The following is a 19,675-nucleotide window of genomic DNA, read 5'->3' as shown; positions in this document are numbered from 1 at the left end:
CAGATCTAATCCCAAATGAACCGTTACGGGAGATTCTGGAGCAGGCGCCTGAGACAGCGTTTCCCACCATCAACAAATCACCAAATGATGTTGTTTCTCATGGTGGAATGGTGTCACATCCCACATGCAGTGCATTTTGAAAGTATTCAGACCTCCTGACGTTTTCTACATTTTGTTATGTTACAGCCTTATTCTAAAATGGATAAAATAATTTTTTGCAATGCAATAATTAGCCATGTCTATGTGTGGATTAGAATAAAGGCTGTAACACAACAAAATGTAGAATAAGTCAAGAGGTATAAATACTTTCTGAAGGCACAGTAGGTACAGTATGGGACAGATGCCATCCCTTATAAACCATTCTCCTACTGACAACTATCCACCCACCTCACCCATGAAATAGCCCAAGCTAAGTACCAGAACACTGTCATACTTCAAAGGGATGATTGGACTCTCCCCAGCCTCTCCCCTTCTCTCTTCATTTTCATATGAAGGAAAGCCCATCCAAGATCCTCCGCATTACTGCAGACATCAAAACACTGCAATACCCATCAACAGTCAGAGAGAGAGAGTAAGAGAGAGAGAGGGAATGACAGGAGGGAGGAGGGAGAGAGAATTAGAGAGAGGGAGAGAGAAAGAGAGAAAGAGAGAGAGAGGAGACATGGGGGAGAGATGGGGGAGAGAGGGTGAGAATGATGGGGAGAGTGAGAGAGAGAGAGTGTGCAAGAGAGAGAAAGAGAGAAAGAGACAGGGGAGTCATGGGAGAGAGATGGGTGAGAGAGAGGGAGAGAAAGATGAGGAGAGTGAGAGCGAGAGAGAGTGTGAGAGAGGGAGAGAGAGAGAGAGAGAGAGAGAGAGAGAGAGACAGGAGTCATGGGGAGAGATGGGGAGAGATGGGGGAGACAGAAGGAGAGAAAGATGAGGAGAGTGAGAGAGAGAGAGAGAGAGAGAGAGAGAGAGAGAGAGAGAGAGAGAGAGAGAGGAGACATGGGGGAGAGATGGGGGAGAGAGAGGGTGAAAGATGGGGAGAGAGCGAGTGTGAGAGAGAGAGTGAAAGATGGGGAGAGAGTGTGAGAGAGGGGGTGAAAGATGGGGGAGAGAGAGAGAGAGAGCGAGAGAGAGAGAAAGAGAGGAGACATGGGGGAGAGAGAGGGGGTGAAAGATGGTGAGAGGGAGAGAGCGAGAGCGAGAGAGAGAGAGAGAGAGAGAGAAAGAGAGGAGACATGGGGGAGACATGGGGGAGAGAGAGGGGGTGAAAGATGGGGAGAGCGAGAGCGAAAGAGACAGAGAGAGAAAGAAAGGGAGAGAGAGAAAGAGAGAGAGAGAGATAGAGAGAGAGAGAGAGAGAGAAAGAGAGAGAGAGAGAAAGAGAGAGAGAGAAAGAGAGAGAGAGAGAGAGAGAGAGAAAGAGAGAGAGAGAGAGAGAGAGAGAAAGAGAGAGAGAGAGAGAGAGAGAAAGAGAGAGAGAGACATTCTGATTAGGTGTTTTCCTTCCAGATCTTCCCTCCAGTTATTCAGACAAACAGTACATACATACACACATTCATTCATTTATCCGGATTAGTCACAGTGAGATCAAACATATTTTGCAAGAGAGACCTGAACTTGTATTTATAAAACGTCTCAGAGTGTATTTTATTTTATTATTAAACATTTATTTAACCAGGAAGGGCTCATTGAGATTTAAAATCTCTTTTTCAAGAGCGTCCTGGCCAAGACAGGCAGCACCAAGTCATTACAAAAATTACAGACAAACAACATGAAAAATTACAAGTAATCTAGTAAAAACCATAGAATTCACAAGAGTATAACCAAATCAAAAACAGCAAATTAAAAACATTGACAGGTCAGGGAATCAGACTCAAGATCATTCATCAGTGATTTAAAAATACCAATTGGTACAAGTTCTTCCAGTTGAAAAGTATTTTGTAAGGCGTTCCAAGACGATGAATACATATAAGAGGGCTGATCTAGGATCAGTTTGACCTTTGAGATCGTAATGAATAGGATTATATGGCCAGGGGGACCTGATGCTAAATCAGTCTTTCTACGGGGACTGCCTGGGACCTAGTCAGGGAGTTCTAAATGTAGGCTACAGAGACAGAGGTCAGTGCGGGACATCATTTTTCTTACCGTGATTTTTTGTCTGGGCTGCTTCAAATGAGTTTGAGCCCACTCCTGTGAGATTGCATACTGCAATACAACTATTATACAATAATTTGCGGGAATAAAATAATATTTTTATCCCGAATTTGTCTTTCTGACCAGCAGCATGAACCATTCCGACCACGCCGCACACTTCTCTGTCGGGTCCCGATGGCGACCCGGGAATCCCGCTCTACATCAAGACTCCTTCCTGTCTTCTCTATTTCTCTGAGAGGTAACAGTTCCAGTTCAGAAGATCATATATAAATAATGTCATTACAAGGACACACTTCAGTTTCCACATTAGGCTTTTCAGTACCACTGCAGAGAGAAGGGAACTCTCAGCCAGCCAGGACATCCTTAGCTTGGTTCTACAGTGGCTTGCGAAAATATTCACCCCCTTGGCATTTTTCCTATTTTGTTGCCTTACAACCTGGAATGAAAATAGATTTTTGGGGTGTTTGTATCCTTTCATTTACACAACATGCCTACCACTTTGAAGATGCAAAATATGTTTTATTGTGAATCAAACAAGAAATAAGACAATAAAACAGAAAACTTGAGCGTGCATAACTATTCACCCCCCCAAAGTCAATACTTTGTAGAGCCACCTTTTGCAGCAATTACAGCTGTATGTATCTTGGGGTGTGTCTCTATAAGCTTGGCACATCTAGCCACTGGGATTTTTGCCCATTCTTCAAGGCAAAACTGCTCCAGCTCTTTCAAGTTGGATGGGTTCCGCTGGTGATAAACAATCTTTAAGTCATACCACAGGTTCTCAATTGTATTGAGGTCTGGGCTTTGACTAGGCCATTCCAAGACATTTAAATGTTTCCCGTTAAACCACTCGAGTGTTGCTTTAGCAGTATACTTACGGTCATTGTCCTGCTGGAAGGTGAACTTCCATCCCAGTCTCAAATCTCTGGAAAACTGAAACAAGTTTCCCTCAAGAATTTCCCTGTATTTAGCGCCATCCATCATTCCTTCAATTCTGACCAGTTTCCCAGTCCCTGCCGATTAAAAATATCCCCACAGCATGATGCGGCCACCACCATGCTTCACTGTGGGGATGGTGTACTCGGGGTGATGAGAAGTGTTGGGTTTGCGCCAGACATAGCGTTTTCCTTGATGGCCAAATAGCTCAGTTTTAGTCTCATCTCACCAGAGTACCTTCTTTCATATGTTTGGGGAGTCTCCCACATGCCATTTGGCAAACACCAAACATGTTTGCTTATTTTTTTCTTTAAGCAATGGCTTTTTTATGGCCACTCTTAGTTTAATTAATGGTGCTCCGTGTGATGTTCAAAGTTTCTGATATTTTTTTATAACCCAACCCTGATCTGTACTTCTCCACAACTTTGTCCCTGACCTGTTTGGAGAGCTCCTTGGTCTTCATAGTGCCGCTTGCTTGGTGGTGCCCCCTGCTTAGTGGTGTTGCAGACTCTGGGGCCTTTCAGAACAGATGGACTTTATTTAACTAATTATGTGACTTTTGAAGGTAATTGGTTGCACCAGATTTTATTTAGGGGCTTCATAGCAAAGGGGGTGAATATATATGCACGCACCACCTTTCAGTTTTTAATTCTTTAGAATTTTTTGAAATAAGTTATTTTTTGAATTTCACTTCACCAATTTGGACTATATTGTGTATGTCCATTACAGGAAATCCAAATAAAAATCTATTTAAATTACAGGTTGTAATGCAACAAAATAGGAAAAATGCCAAGGGGGGTGAATATTTTTGCAAGGCACTGTATCCAGCAACTTACTGATAGCTACATTTCAGAATACCTTTGTTCATTTGACAAACTCTCTCCCAGAGTGACACCGAGGTCCAAGTTCATTAACAATTATCTAACAATGACCCTTAATGAACTATCCCCCAGCCCTGACGGAGCAGTTACATTCACTTGAAAGCAAATGTTTTTTTCTGCATTGCAGTACAGGTTATCTTCTGAATGCCCACAACTTGATTGAGTTTACCAGGCTTAATGAAATAGTCCCAAAACTGTCAACAGTATTTAAAATACTTAAAATAGTATTTGAACCCAGGTCAGCTCCCCATGTCCCCAACTCTTCTGAACCCAGGTCAGTTCCCCATGCCCTCAACTCTTCTGAACCCAGGTCAGTTCCCCATGCCCCCAACTCTTCTGAACCCAGGTCAGCTCCCCATGCCCTCAACTCTTCTGAACCCAGGTCAGCTCCCCATGCCCTCAACTCTTCTGAACCCAGGTCAGTTCCCCATGCCCTCAACTCTTCTGAACCCAGGTCAGTTCCCCATGCCCTCAACCCTTCTGAACCCAGATCAGTTCCCCATGCCCCCAACTCTTCTGAACCCAGATCAGTTCCCCATGCCCTCAACTCTTTTGAACCCAGATCAGTTCCCCATGCCCTCAACTCTTCTGAACCCAGGTCAGCTCCCCATGCCCTCAACTCTTCTGAACCCAGGTCAGTTCCCCACGCCCTCCTCTTCTGAACCCAGGTCAGCTCTCCTTGCCCTCAACTCTTCTGAACCCAGATCAGTTCCCCATGCCTTCAACTCTTTTGAACCCAGATCAGTTCCCCATGCCCTCAACTCTTCTGAACCCAGGTCAGCTCTCCTTGCCCTCAACTCTTCTGAACCCAGATCAGTTCCCCATGCCTTCAACTCTTTTATGTAGTACTACTTCTGACCAGGGCCCAAAGAGCTCAAAAATAGTGCACTATAAAGGAAATAGGGTGCCATTTGTGATGCAAACTAGCCTCCAACCCAATATCGTTTTTAGTATAAAGGAAGTGTCAGAGTCTGGGAAGCAGGGAGCCATTAGCCTCTGGTTCATCCAGGTTAAAGCCCACTAAAACAGGGAATCCAGGACACACAGTTAATTACTGTCTGCTCTAATTTAATTAGGTAGGACCTAGCTAGTCCAACTGACACTGAGTCTGTGGTCTTAATTAGGTAGGACCTAGCTAGTCCAACTGACATTGAGTCTGTGGTCTTAATTAGGTAGGACCTAGCTAGTCCAACTGACACTGAGTCTGTGGTCTTAATTAGGTAGGACCTAGCTAGTCCAACTGACACTGAGTCTGTGGTCTTAATTTAGGATACATTTTTATCTAGCCCTGAAATGAACTCTTATCTACTCATACAGTGAGGGAAAAAAGTATTTGATCCCCTGCTGATTTTGTACGTTTGCCCACTGACAAAGAAATGATCAGTCTATAATTTTAATGGTAGGTTTATTTGAACAGTAAGAGACAGAATAACAACAAAAAAATCCAGAAAAACGCATGTCAAAAATGTTATAAATTGATTTGCATTTTAATGAGGGAAATAGTATTTGATCCCTCTGCAAAGCATGACTTAGTACTTGGTGGCAAAACCCTTGTTGGCAATCACAGAGGTCAGATGGTTGGCAGGTACTGCCTCTCTCTTTGGTCTGCCTGCATGTTCTCCTTAAGGGGGGTGAATGTATGAGGTACCTACAGTACCTGATAAATCAACTCCCTCCCTCCTATCACTCTCCTCTATCCCTTTCCCTCTCCCCCCTGATCACCGTTCCCTCTTTGTTTTTACACTGCTGCTACTGTTTATTATCTATGCATAGTCACTTTACAAATACTTATTTCCCTCATTAAAATGCAAATCAATTTATAACATTTCATTTCTTTGTCAGTGGGCAAACGTACAAAATCAGCAGGGGATCAAATATTTGTTTCCCTCACTGCACCTGGAGGAATCTCCAGTCAGAATGTTATCTCTTCGTAGGTTCCTTGGACATCTCCTGACAGACTTTGTGCATCGCACGCACGCACACACACACGCACGCACGCACGCACGCACACACACACACACACACACTGTAACTCACCCTGACGCCCATGAAGCGGTCTCTCAGTACGATCCAAGAGAGCAGGAATACGAAGGCCTTGTTGCAGCAGAACAGAGCTGACACGTCTGTAGTGTTGATCTTCCTCAGGGCCTGTGTTAGAGACAAGATTACATGCCACAGCTTAAAATGACTCCACCTGCTTCGCCCAATTGCTAGATTTTCGGTGGTGTAGTTGGCTACGTGTGTTTTTGAAGCAGAGGATCAATAGTTTGAGTCCAGTAAGGGGACAGGGATGGAGAAGGAAGCTATACCGCTAAGCTAGCACAGTGACACCTGTTACACTTGCAGGCACTATACAATACTGTCACAGTCCCTAACCTGACACACACACACACACACACACACACACACACACACACACACACACACACACACACACACACACACACACACACACACACACACACACACACACACACACACACCCCCCCCCAGGATGGGGAAAGCAGCACAGTACCTGAAGGTACAGGTAGTTAGTGAGGATCCACAACAAGCCAAACGGAGCCACCTTCGTGAAGAACACCTTGGCTGTCAGCCCGTCGTCCCCGAAGAACCGACAACACTCCCTAGAGAGGAACACACACAGATGAACACCCACAGGCATGCACGCACGCACGCACACACGCACACAAAAACAGACACACGTGCACAGCACACAGGTACATGTACAGTTGAAGTCGGAAGTTTACATACACTTAGGTTAGAGTCATTAAAACTCGTTTTTCAACCACTTCACAAATTTCTTGTTAACTTCATCGGGGTAGGGGGCAGTATTTTGACGTCCGGATGAAAAGCGTGCCCGTAGTAAACTGCCTGCTTCTCAGGCCCAGAAGGTAGGATATGCATATTATTAGTAGATTTGGATAGAAAACACTCTGAAGTTTCTAAAACTGTTTGAATGATGTCTGTGAGTATAACAGAACCCATATGGCAGGCAAAAACCTGAGAAAAAAATCCAACCAGGAAGTGTGGAAATCTGAGGTTTGTAGTTTTTCAAGTGATTCCCTATCCAGTATACAGTGTCAATGGGGTCATTTTGCACTTCCTAAGGCTTCCACTAGATGTCAACAGTCTTAAGAACATTGTTTCATGCTTCTACTGTGACTGGGGAGAGAATAAGAGCCATTGGAATCAGATGACAGAGAAAATGACATGAGCTCAATGGCGCGCCCTCACGTGAGAGTTAGCTGTGTTCCTTTTCTTTTTTGAAGATAAAGGAATCGTCCGGTTGGAATATTATGGAAGATTTATGATAAAAACATCCTAAAGATTAATTCCATATATCGTTTGACATGTTTCTACAAACTGTAGTGTAACTTTTTTGACTTTTCGTCTCGACTTAGTAAGTGCGTGCCTTGCATTTGGAATAGTGAACCTAACGCGCGAAAAAAATGCTGGTATTTGGACATAAAGATGAACTTTATCGAACAAAACAAACATTTATTCTGGAACTGGGATTCCTGGGAGTGCATTCCGATGAAGATCATCAAAGGTAAGTGAATATTTATAATGTCATTTTTGTTGACTCCAAAATGGCGGGTATCTGTATGGCTTGTTTTGATATTTAAGCGCTGTACTCAGATTATTGCAAAATTTGCTTTCGCCGTAAAGCTTTTTTGAAATCTGACACAGCGGTTGCATTAAGGAGAAGTGTATCTATAATTCTTTGAATAACAGTTGAATATTTTATCAATGTTTATGATGAGTATTTCTGTAAATTGATGTGCTCATTCACTGGAAGTTTTGGGAGGCAAAACATTTCTGAACATTACACGCCAATGTAAAATGGGGTTTTTGGATAAAAATATGAACTTTATCGAGCAAAACATACATGTATTGTGTAACATAAAGTGCCATCTGATGAAGATCATCAAAGGTTAGTGATTAATTTTAGCTGTATTTCTGTTTTTTGTGACGCCTCTCCTTGCTTGGAAAATGGCTGTGTGGTTTTTCTTGTCTAAGCGCTGTCCTAACATAATCTAATGTTATGCTTTCGCCGTAAAGCCTTTTTGAAATCGGACAATGTGGTTGGATTAACGAGGAGTGTATCTTTAAAATGGGATATAATAGTTGTATGTTTGAGAAATTTGAATCATGAGATTTCTGTTGTTTTGAATTTGCCGCACTGCTATTTCACTGGCTGTTGAATAGTGTGTCCTGCAGGTGGGACGCTAGTGTCCCACTTAACAAACTATAGTTTTGGCAAGTTGGTTAGGACATCTACTTTGTGCATGACACAAGTAATTTTTCCAACAATTGTTTACAGACAGATTATTTCACTTATTATTCACTGTATCACAATTCCAGTGGGTCAGAAGTTGACACAAAGTTGAATGTGCCTTTAAACAGCTTGGAAAATTCCAGAAAATTATGTCATGGCTTTAGAAGCTTCTGATAGGCTAATTGCCATCATTTGAGTCAATTGGAGGTGCACCTGTGGATATATTTCAAGGCCTACCTTCAAACTCAGTGCCTCTTTACTTGACATCATGGGAAAATCAAATGAAATCAGCCAAGACCTCAGAAAAAAAATAGTAGACCTCCACAAGTCTGATTGGGAGCAATTTCCAAACGCCTGAAGGTACCACATTCATCTGTACAAACAATAGTATGCAAGCATAAACACCATGGGACCACACAGCCATCATACCGCTCAGGAAGGAGACAAGTTCTGTCTCCTAGAGATGAATGTACTTTGCGAAAAAGTGCAAATCAATCCCAGAACAACAGCAAAGGACCGTGTGAAGATGCTGGAGGAAACAGGTACAAAAGTATCTATATCCACAGTAAAACGAGTCCTATATCGACATAACCTGAAAGGCCACACAGCAAGGAAGAAGCCACTGCTCCAAAACCACCATAAAAAAGCCAGACTACAGTTTGCAACTGCACATGGGGACAAAGATCGTACTTTTAGGAGAAATGTCCTCTGGTCTGATGAAACAAAAATAGAACTGTTTGGCCATAATGACCATCATTATGTTTGGAGGAAAAAGGGGGAGGCTTGCAAGCCGAAGAACACCATCCCAACTGTGAAGCACGGGGGTGACAGCATCATGTTGTGGGGGTGCTTTGCTGCAGGAGGGACTGGTGCACTTCACAAAATAGATGGCATTACGAGGAAGGAAAATGATGTGGATATATTGAAGCAACATCTCAAGACATCAGTCAGGAAGTTAAAGCTTGGTCGCAAATGGGTCTTCCAAATTGACAATGACCCCAAGCATACTTCCAAAGTTGTGGAAAAATGGCTTAAGGACAACAAAGTCAAGGTATTGGAGTGGCCATCACAAAGCCCTGACCTCAATCCTATAGAAAGTTTGTGGGCAGAACTGAAAAAGCATGTGCGAGCAAGGAGGCCTACAAACCTGACTCAGTTACACCAGCTCTGTCAGGAGGAATGGGCCCAAATTCACCCAACTTATAGTGAGTGGGAAGCTTGTGGAAGGCTGCCCGAAACGTTTGACCAACTGGGAATGTGATGAAAGAAATAAAAGCTGAAATAAATAATTCTCTGTCATGACTTCCGCCGAAGTCGGTTCCTCTCCTTGTTCGGGCGGGGCTCGGCGGTCGACGTTGCCGGTCTTCTAGCCATCGCCGATCCACTTTTCATTTTCCATTGGTTTTGTCTATGTTTCCCACAAACCTGGTTTTCATTTCCCAATTACTGGTCATGTATTTAACCCTCTGTTTCCCCCATGTCTTTGTGTGTGATTGTTTATTGTTAAGGTCGGTACGTTTCCGGCTGGTTTGTTCCGGGTGCTGTGTTCACCCGTGTTGTATGGCAACCTTTATTGTTCGCACATTGGTTTTGTTACTTTGTGCTATTTTCTCAAGTAAAGAGCGTTGTCCACTCATCCCGGCTCTCCTGCGCCTGACTTCATGCACCAGCTACACCCACCACCTGACATTCTCTCTACTATTATTCTGACATTTCACATTCTTAAAATAAAGTGGTGATCCTAACTGACCTAAGACAGGGACTTTTTACTAGGATTAAAAGTCAGGAATTGTGAACAATTAGTTTAAATGTATTTGACTAAGGTGTATGTAAACTTCTGACTTCAACTGTATATGTACAAACACAGACAAACAAACAAACACAAGGTCACACAGCACAAACACATGTAAACAAACACAATCACATTTTAGTACACAACACTAGTGTTAGTATTCATAGTCTATGCTAGTGATAGGGGAAATCGATACAGTTAAATATCACAATATTATTTTGGATGATATTATATTTAAGCAATAAGGGTGTGTGTTGTATGGCCAATATACCACTGCTAAGGGCTGTTCTTAGTGCCTGGATACAGCCCTTAGCCGTGGTATATTGACCATATACCACAAACCCCCGAAGTGCCTTATTGCTATTATAAACTGGTTACCAACATAATTAGAGCAGGAAAAACAAATGTTTTGTCATACCCGTGGTATACGGCTGTCAGACAATCAGCATTCAGGGTTCAAACCACCCAGTTTAAAATTATATTTTGACTCCAAGTATCGATATGTAAAATAAGACATATATACATGTCGTGTCTTTGGCTATGCCGGATTAAGTGATATGACATGCTAACTTATAAAATGATTTCTCTGTAATTAATATTACCTGATTAAGCTAATCATGTACATGTAATTAACTAGAAAGTCGGGGCACCACGGAAGAACGTTTATAGAGCTGTTATCTTCCGAATAAACTCTTAAAATACTTTGTAATATTTTACATCGATAGCAGTCAATATTAACCCTTGTTTTATTTTCAGTCTCATAATGAAAGTTGTAAGTTCTTGGCTATCTTTACGAACCCTGGCTAACAAGTTGAATCAGCAATACAAAATTGGGTTTAATTATTTATTTACTAAATACCTAACTAATCACACAGAATTACAAATACACAGAATACAATGATGTCATACAGAAAACGTCCCGGTAGACGGAACAGATATGACGGCTGGTTACACAAAGGAAAGGGGGTTGGGCTTGAATGAAAGAGCGGGAAGATTTAGGAACAGAGAAACAGCAGCTATGCTATCGTAAATACATTATCTTATGCATTCTAAATTACCGCCCATTTGGAAAAGGAAAATGCAATAAATATTTACTCTGAGCTGCACTTCGGTAGATTGGTCGTAGATGCTGGCCGGGTTGGCCAACAGATCTCCCTGTTTTCGGAAGAATGTCAATGGTGGTCCATTGGATACGTGGTGGTATCTTCGTCTGGTTGTTAGACTGGATCCGTCGTCCGTCCTTTCCTAACCCACGTTAGCAGCGGCCGCTGCTAACTCAATGGCTAGGAAGTAGCACTTCTGTAGTGAATAAGCTCAAAGTTCATACCAGTTCATACCAGAGCTCACGCCGAGGTTGGCTTAGTTCTGTACTTGACATGTGTGTCCTTCTAACGTAGAGGCTGCAGACCTCCCGTACTGGAACCAACGGTTATCTTTTCGTCAAAGGATTATATAGTGGAGAGGGGGAGGGAGGTGTTTCATCGTTTATAACCCCTGTCTCTTCACAGGGTTGGGCCACTGATCGAGCAGGGCACTTTCCTTATGAAAACCCAAATCTCTCATTCGGAAGCTAAAATTACATTTCATCTCCTAACAAACATTTTCAATATCAAACATTTCAATTGCATAACAATTCCATGTGACTCTGATAACTAGAGGGCGTATACTTTCTCAGATACAGTTTATGTCGTCCTGTCATCAGTCATAATGTCTCAGATGACAACCGAACTGACATACATACTCATTACGTTCCCAAGCATATTTCCAACTGGTTTTATTAACAAAATATGTGGTACCTTTCCCCATTTGTTTGATGTTCCCAGACTCTCTATATTTAACACAGGCTATTCAAGTCCTTCAGTAGATTCAGAGAGGGGAAGGGAGAAAGGTATTTATGGGGGGGGGGTCATAAACCTTACCCACAGGCCAACGTCATGACAGTCCCCCCATGTTGGGTTCAATCTTGCGATTAACCTGCATGTTATAACCCAACATAAAAATGAACGTGGGTTGTCCTAGTTGTGGATCATCGTTGTGGTCCCCATCTGGCGGTCGACCCGGGTAGGGTGTCTGCAAATGAAAAAATCTGCTCCAAGGCTGGGCAGTAGATGTCCAGTTGGTGGTTGCTATTGCAGTCCCCCCTCTGGTGGTCGACCCGGGTAGGGTCTCTGCAAATGAAGAAGTCCGTTCCATGGCTCGGCAGCGGATGTCCGGATTGGGATCGCCGTTCCAGACCCGTCGTCTGGTCGTCCAGACTGGAATATCTGGGCAGTAACTTAGGCAGATGTTAACAACGCACACACACTCATGAAATATATCATTACATTTCCCCCCAAATGAGCGGCGTTGTGGCACTAACTGATGGTTGTATGGGGGAGTTGTTTATGGCTCTATCACTTTCTATGTGCCGAAGAAAATGAAACAAAATGAATGAAAGCATAAACAAAACAAAATATAGTTATGCCACCTTAATCATCTAATTGGACTGTATTCTATCTACGTCCATGGTCTTGGCAAAATGACCCTATCATGGCATTGTCTAATGTCATATCTAGGGCTTTCCTAATTTGCGGGGTGGCGCTTAGGGTACTATCCTAAGTTGACAACTATATGATAAGTCTACAGCTGTAAGGCACTAGTTTTGGGCAGTCTACAGGATGACCTATGGACTTCTGGTTAGAAAACTGGTGAGTGCTGTAGAGTCAAAGGCCTAGAAGTAAATGTTCAACTTTACTAAGGCTGGTATTTTGCTTGGACCCTTAAGTGATCCTAGCATAAATCCTAATTGGATGTTCCGTTGTGCATGTGCATTTATGCTTACACAATCGCGCATGTCAAGGGAAGAAAACCAAGTATCCTGGCAGATTACAACTTGTTCAGAATGAGTCTGACGTAGTCAGGTAATTTTCAGGTCAATGCCTGGAGGTCAGTCAGAATTGGTGTCAAGGGAGTCTGTAGTAGTTTTCTACAAGTCACTGTGTCTTCCACTATTGTAGTGGCAGTAGGTATGAAGTCAATTTCATAGCTATGTTATCCCCGGAGGAGCTAACCTCACGACGGAAGTACTCTAAGTATTAGACCAGTCGTACGTGGTGTGATCATGGTTCATGACTTCTAATAATTTTCTCCTGAACGGAGGGTTCTATTTATTAGTGGCATGTGTTAACCATTGGAAGAGTGCAATGGAGATTCCCTTCCCCGTGTTGCACTCTGAGTGACTCCTATGTCGCTATTATCAATAGCAATTTAACTTGTGAGGTTTCTAATCCTCTTACTGAGTGTTGCTGGACTGACTGTGGTATTGGTACTGGTATTCAAGGGGTCCAGTTGTCCTACCGATTTATTCTGAAATATTATCTACCGGAATACATGATTGGAGCATATTACTAGTTGTATTGTAGTTGAACCTACACATGGCAAGGAATGATTATTGTTGCCATTTGTTTTGGAGGTGGACAAGTCCATTGGACTTCCTTTACGACCAGTGTGGTACACCTCAGTACTATCTTAGACGTGTTCTAAGATAATCCCCGTCTAGGGGCCTGTCTGCTCCTCACTGTTCTCATAGGGGAGTTTACAACTAGATTTGATTTATGCTCTGGCAGCCTCGTACGGTGTTGTCCGTAGTCTCGACCCCCCCCACCGGCCTCGATGAGGCTCATCATGGGTCTGGGCTACTATTCCCCCCCTTTGTGTCTCGGGACCCCCCCACCAGCGGGTGGTGTTGGTGTCCGAGGCGCAAACGAAAAGGTTGGACCCTATGTACGAGTTGTCCGTGGCCGCGTTATTATGAGAATGGCTGTAACCTTTCAACCAAATCTCCTGGTGTTTGTGCTTCAACACCCTCAGTGGCTGTCGAGGTCTGTCAGTCACCACCGCGTCCGCGTGTGGCAACCTCTTCAGTACCTGCAAACTGAGACGAGGATATCGGTCTGTGATATCGCAAAGTGTTTCACCAGTGGGAGTCATCGGGTCAGTTGCTGGACTGACGCCATTAGTGTCATTGTAAGGGGTGACAGTCCCCAACAAAGCAGAAGGTGTATCATCGGAAGCAGAGTGTACTCTGCACATCAATGTTTTTCTTGCTGAGACGGCCGCAGTGCTTGCGGAAGTGTCCGAAGGGCAAGGGAAGTTCATCTCAACTATCGTATTGCACGACTGCAAGGAGGAGGGAAGTTGCTTATTCACAGAGACAGCTGGCTCGAAATCATGAAAAGAATGGTCAATCAGGTTGGCTGATGGAATGTGTCGAGATATCGTACTATCTCCGTGGATCGGATTTTGTACCAAGAGGTTTCTAAACGTCTTTTCCCAAAGGGGTGCTTTCGACAGATACCCCTCGTGAATGACTGCATTGCAGCTAGCGTTAGGGGAAGACAGTGTGGTCAGTGGAGAAGGCACTGTGGCCTGTGACCATACCTGGTTGGTTTTCCAATCCATCAATGGGAGTAACCGATCCATCAAGTCTGCTCCAAGTAGCAGGGTTACAGTTTCGAGGCTGGTAACATACACAGGGTGAACGAGCGATACGTCCTGGAAGTGTAGTTTCAGCATGACTCTCAATGTGAGAGGCGAGGTAGTCTGAGTGACCCCTCGAAGTGTAGTGTCGCATCGTTCCACTTTTAGTTGGCTTCAAAGCCCTTTTGAGATCATCAAACAATGTTTGAGAGATGAGTGATATGGTCGCACCTGAATCAATTAGCGCATGACAAGTTAAGCAGTCCTCCAGGACTGTTTCCAGGTATGGCCGTTTAGATTCGTGGTTAGTGGACATATTCCCCACAAAGTAGAGTGGTCGTTCGCAACGACGTGATGTGCCATTTCTGTTCAAGGTGGAAGCAGATTGACTTTTCCGATTTTGAGTGGGCTTGGCTTTAACGAAGCGTTTGACCTTTTTCTTCGCAACTTTTGTATCAGAGTCTACAGACAAAGCCCGGGGGCTTGTTTCTTGATCAAGCGGGCCCTGGATAGGGTCTTGAATGAGAGAGGGAGGAATTTGAACTTTAACGTCCTTGTTATGGGTGTTAATTTCTGCGGACCTGGTGTCCGGTAATTCCCCGTCTAGTCCTTGTGACTTATCTTTTACCCTTTTCTCAAATTGTTCTCGCTTTAGTTCTTCCCGTAGTGGGACTTCTGGAGAACATTGGTCTACGTTTTGATCGTCCTTCAACCCTTTGTTACCCTTGTGCTCTGACACTTTGTGTGGGTTGGGTGCAGGAACGTAGCGAACAGGTCGATTGTAGCGGTAGTCGTTTTGAAGGCGACGTACTTTACAGTTATTTCGACCGCGGCGGTTATTGGAATCATGGTTTCGTGGTAGAAACTGTTGTGGTGCGTCATCTCTCGACGCTCCAATACCTGATAATGCACCCTCTAACTGGAGTGAGTGCTCCTGGTCAAACTTCAAAACCGAGTGGTCAGGGCTCTTAGTGTTGCGAGCTTTTGATGCCTCAAAAGCTGTGCTTGCAAGCTCTCTGAGTTGTAAGATAGGCAAGCCAACGTGGGCTGCAGGGCCCAAGTAGGTAATGAAGGTGGGATACATGTTCGACAGAAACATTTGTTTGAATGGTAACAGCTCTTCCATTCCTGTTTCCGTGAGTAGGCCAAAGTAAGCTGAACGAAGCCTATGATAGAAAGCTTGTGGGTGTTCGTTCCGAGCTTGTTTGACCGTGTTAGCCAGTGAGCTATCGTGTTTGCGAGTCGCAGAACCACTGAATTCTAATTTCAAAGCTGTGGCAAGTTTAGCGTAGTCATTTAGCACGTGTTGCTGTTGTAGGCGAATGAACCTCGTCACGTGTCTATTCGACGTTCGCTTCAATAGATAAACCCTGTCAGAACCCGTAGCATTCGGGTAGCCACCCAACGCGTCCTCTATGTCAGCTAGGAACGTCTCAGTATCGTTTGGCTGACCTGGAACGGGGTCAAAGGTGGGGAAATTCTTGACGAGTTTGTCAAGGTATTCCGCGCCAAGCGGGCGGAGAGGGTTGGCTTCATCCTGTGGAGAAATTGGGGCCGACAGGCCAAGAGGAAAAGCCAAGCTTTGGCTTTGTTGGCCAAGAGGCTCCATATTACTCAGTGCCGAATGGCCAAGAGGAGAAAACTGAGGGGCACATGATGGAGGCAATGTCTGAAGCCTATCGTCTTCACTCCTTTGAGTACCGGACTCCGGTTGCTTGGATGGGTAGTCATGCTGTAGAGCGTGACCATTCTGGACTTCCTCCAGATGGTACCTAAGGGTGGTCTTCTGCTGCATTGCAGAGTCCACTTGAGCGCTTAGAGTACCGATTTTGGACACGTGAGTGTCACCTCTGCTCCTTTCGGTCTCAAACTTATCTGTCATGGTTTGCAGATAGAGGTCTTGAGTACGGAGCGAGAGATTCAGTGATGAGATTTCCTTTGCTTGCTTAGAAATCAATATTTCCATCCTCATCACCTGAGTTCTCTCATCATTCATTTGGTCAGCGACTTCAATAAGTTCTGCTGATTTGTCATCCAACTTTGTCATTGTGTTCATCAACTGATCGTCTTTGGTCTGCCGAATTTGGAGTAGAACATTGTTACCTTGAGTAACGTTCAACAAAACTGCCTGCATGTTATCAAATTGCGCGTTCCTGTTTGTAGATAACTCGACAGATTTATCTAGTTTGGCGTGGACTACATCGCATTTAGTTTTGGCTAAATCGAGTTGTTCCTGCAGATGACGATTTTGTTGGAGAGTTTGTGCTCGTTCATCGTCATAAGTATTTGCAATTACTTTTAATTGTTCCGATTTCAAACGCAGTTCCTCGACTAGCAGAATGTTTTCATTTCCTGCTTTTGTCAATAGTTGCTCAGTTCTCTCCACCTGTGCCCTCATGTTAGCCATGTCTTGCACGTGCTTCAGCTGTGCACTGTGGTATTGGACCGATGCCAACCTTTGATGGCGATACATAAGTGCTAAAGTGGAGAGAACAGTCACAAAGCCTGTATTTGATGGTTGATTTTGGAGAGCGTTTGCAATTTCGGCTGTTGTTTTTCTAATGGCATAATTAGGGTTGGTATCACTGCTGAGGTCAGAGATCAATCCTTTTATGGGTGGAGGTTCACTAATTAGCGGAGGAGTGGTGACCACCTCCTTTGGTAGCTTGCACATTATTAGAAAAATTTAGAGGAAAAATGTTCCTATTTTTTTTCAATGTTTGGGTTTGGAATTCATTGGAAGCTGCAAAGACAAGTTTAATCTATTTATAGATGTTGACGAACCATCAGTACTGTACCAGTAATGTGGAAGTTGGACGTGAATGAATTTGCAAAAGCAAATTGAATTAATTAATCAATGCCAATGATTAATCCTACCTGGGTAGGCTATCTGGGTATTAATCTTGAATTAACCTGAGAGGTTGCTTCATCCAGGTTAATATGGGAAGTTTAAAAGTGTCTCATTTGATTGCAAGAACATTAAGGTATGTTCAACAATTTAACTTATTAAATTGAATGAGATGATAATCCATACAATCTCCATTGATTGGATATCATAAGTGTAAACAGTAGATTAAATGTTGGGAGCACTTCCCACTATGGTACACTTCTTCCTTGGGCCGAAGCCACATGGGATTCCCGCGGGGGCGGGACTTCTGTCAGTACTGGATTACTGAATGGGTTTTGCAAAAACCAAATTTTACTGATTGATCAATTTTAATGATAAATCAAACCTGTATAGGCTATTTGGGATTTAAACTTGAATTAACCTGAGAGGTTTATTCATCTAGGTTAATGTGGAAAAAGATTACAATGTCTCATTTAGAAAACTCATCAATTTGGATATGATTTAAACTTGAGAATGTAAATCTGGCAATTTCACTTATTAGTTCAATTGAATAAGACATCGATATCCGTCTGGATATCACGAGTAACGACTTGAGTGTCACCTGACTAATTATTCTGGAAGGAAAGTACTGGTGACTCTTCAAAGGTCCCTGCTGGCACACGCTGAAATCAACTCAAGTCGGATGAATTACCATGTGGCACAAACAAAATGGCTGTTTTACCTTTTGTTAGCTTAGCATCTCGAGCAAGCTAATGCTACTTGATGCCTGAAAAGTGCTCAACATAGGATTCCCTTGGCAAGGGAAAGGTTTTACTTATAACGTATTATGTTCAAACACTTTTCGGCGATATTTGACGATGTTTTAACCGGAACTCGCGGGAAACAACGAAATGCACCGTGGTCTACTCGCATCGAAACGCGAGAGACAGAGAGATACTTATCGCTGGTCAAGCTAATCTCTCCTAAATTTCAATCGGCTGGCTCTTTGTCCTCGCTCGAGAAATTAATAATGACCTAGCCAACACGCGTCTGAAACGCGAGAGGCAGAAATACTTAGCGTTTGGCCAAACGCGCTATTTCTCAGATAGCTTTATCAGCCATCATACATACATGTATAGTTTATGCTACCCACTGACTACGTCAGAGCACAACACGGAGGCTATTCTCCGGAACACACACGCACCAATAATTCCAGTCTACAATTCCCATAATGTATATAATCAACTTGGTATATTATGTAATCTGCTTTTCAATTTTATATATGCTGAATCAAAATAAAAGCTTCATCCTATTTTAGATTCCTCGCATGGGGGCTCCAATATGTTATTATCAAATTGACCCAACGTGCGTCTTAGTTTTAGAGTCCACACAGGGTGCGCCAAAAATGTCTGTTCAGACACTTTTCGGATCATTGAACAATGTTAAATTCTTAGGAAGCAGAGTATACTCTGCTAACAAGTGGAGAAGGCACTGTAAAATTGGGTTTAATTATTTATTTACTAAATACCTAACTAATCACACAGAATTACAAATACACAGAATACAATGATGTCATACAGAAAACGTCCTGGTGGACGGAACCTGTATGAAAGCTGGTTACACAAAGGAAAGGGGGTTGGGCTTGAATGAAAGAGCGGGAAGATTTAGGAACACAGAAACATCAGCTATGCTATCGTAAATACATTATCTTATGCATTCTAAATTACCGCCCATTTGGAAAAGGAAAATGCAATAAATATTTACTCTGAGCTGCGCTTCGGTAGATTGGTCATAGATGCTGGCCGGGTTGGCCAACAGATCTCCCTGTTTTCGGAAGAATGTCAATGGTGGTCCATTGGATACGTGGTGGTATCTTCGTCTGGTTGTTAGACTGGATCCGTCGTCCGTCCTTTCCTAACCCACGTTAGCAGCGGCCGCTGCTAACTCAATGGCTAGGAAGTAGCACTTCTGTAGTGAATAAGCTCAAAGTTCATACCAGTTCATACCAGAGCTCACGCCGAGGTTGGCTTAGTTCTGTACTTGACATGTGTGTCCTTCTAACGTAGAGGCTGCAGACCTCCCGTACTGGAACCAACGGTTATCTTTTCGTCAAAGGATTATATAGTGGAGAGGGGGAGGGAGGTGTTTCATCGTTTATAACCCTGTCTCTTCACAGGGTTGGGCCACTGATCGAGCAGGGCACTTTCCTTATGAAAACCCAAATCTCTCATTCGGAAGCTAAAATTACATTTCATCTCCTAACAAACATTTTCAATATCAAACATTTCAATTGCATAACAATTCCATGTGACTCTGATAACTAGAGGGCGTATACTTTCTCAGATACAGTTTATGTCGTC

General features: G+C 43.4%; 1 protein-coding gene across 2 annotated transcripts in view; it reads right to left on the bottom strand.

The window, feature by feature from the left end:
- LOC106595966 (solute carrier family 35 member F3) overlaps nucleotides 1–19,675 on the bottom strand; it is a 204,806-nt gene that overhangs the window by 14,625 nt on the left and 170,506 nt on the right. For both annotated transcript variants that reach the window (XM_045701037.2, XM_045701038.2), the window contains 2 exons: nucleotides 6,475–6,583; nucleotides 5,997–6,107 (listed from right to left, as the gene is read on the bottom strand). In XM_045701037.2, coding sequence (XP_045556993.1) covers nucleotides 5,997–6,107; nucleotides 6,475–6,583 — 220 coding nt within the window. The remainder of the gene's footprint in view (nucleotides 1–5,996; nucleotides 6,108–6,474; nucleotides 6,584–19,675) is intronic.

Source organism: Salmo salar, chromosome 18 (assembly GCF_965601325.2).
Source record: "Salmo salar chromosome 18, fSalSal1, whole genome shotgun sequence".
In the NCBI taxonomy this organism is placed as follows: Eukaryota; Metazoa; Chordata; class Actinopteri; order Salmoniformes; family Salmonidae; genus Salmo; species Salmo salar.
The sequence above is the reverse complement of the archived record's forward strand: the minus strand, read 5'-3'. Positions and strand labels throughout refer to the sequence as shown.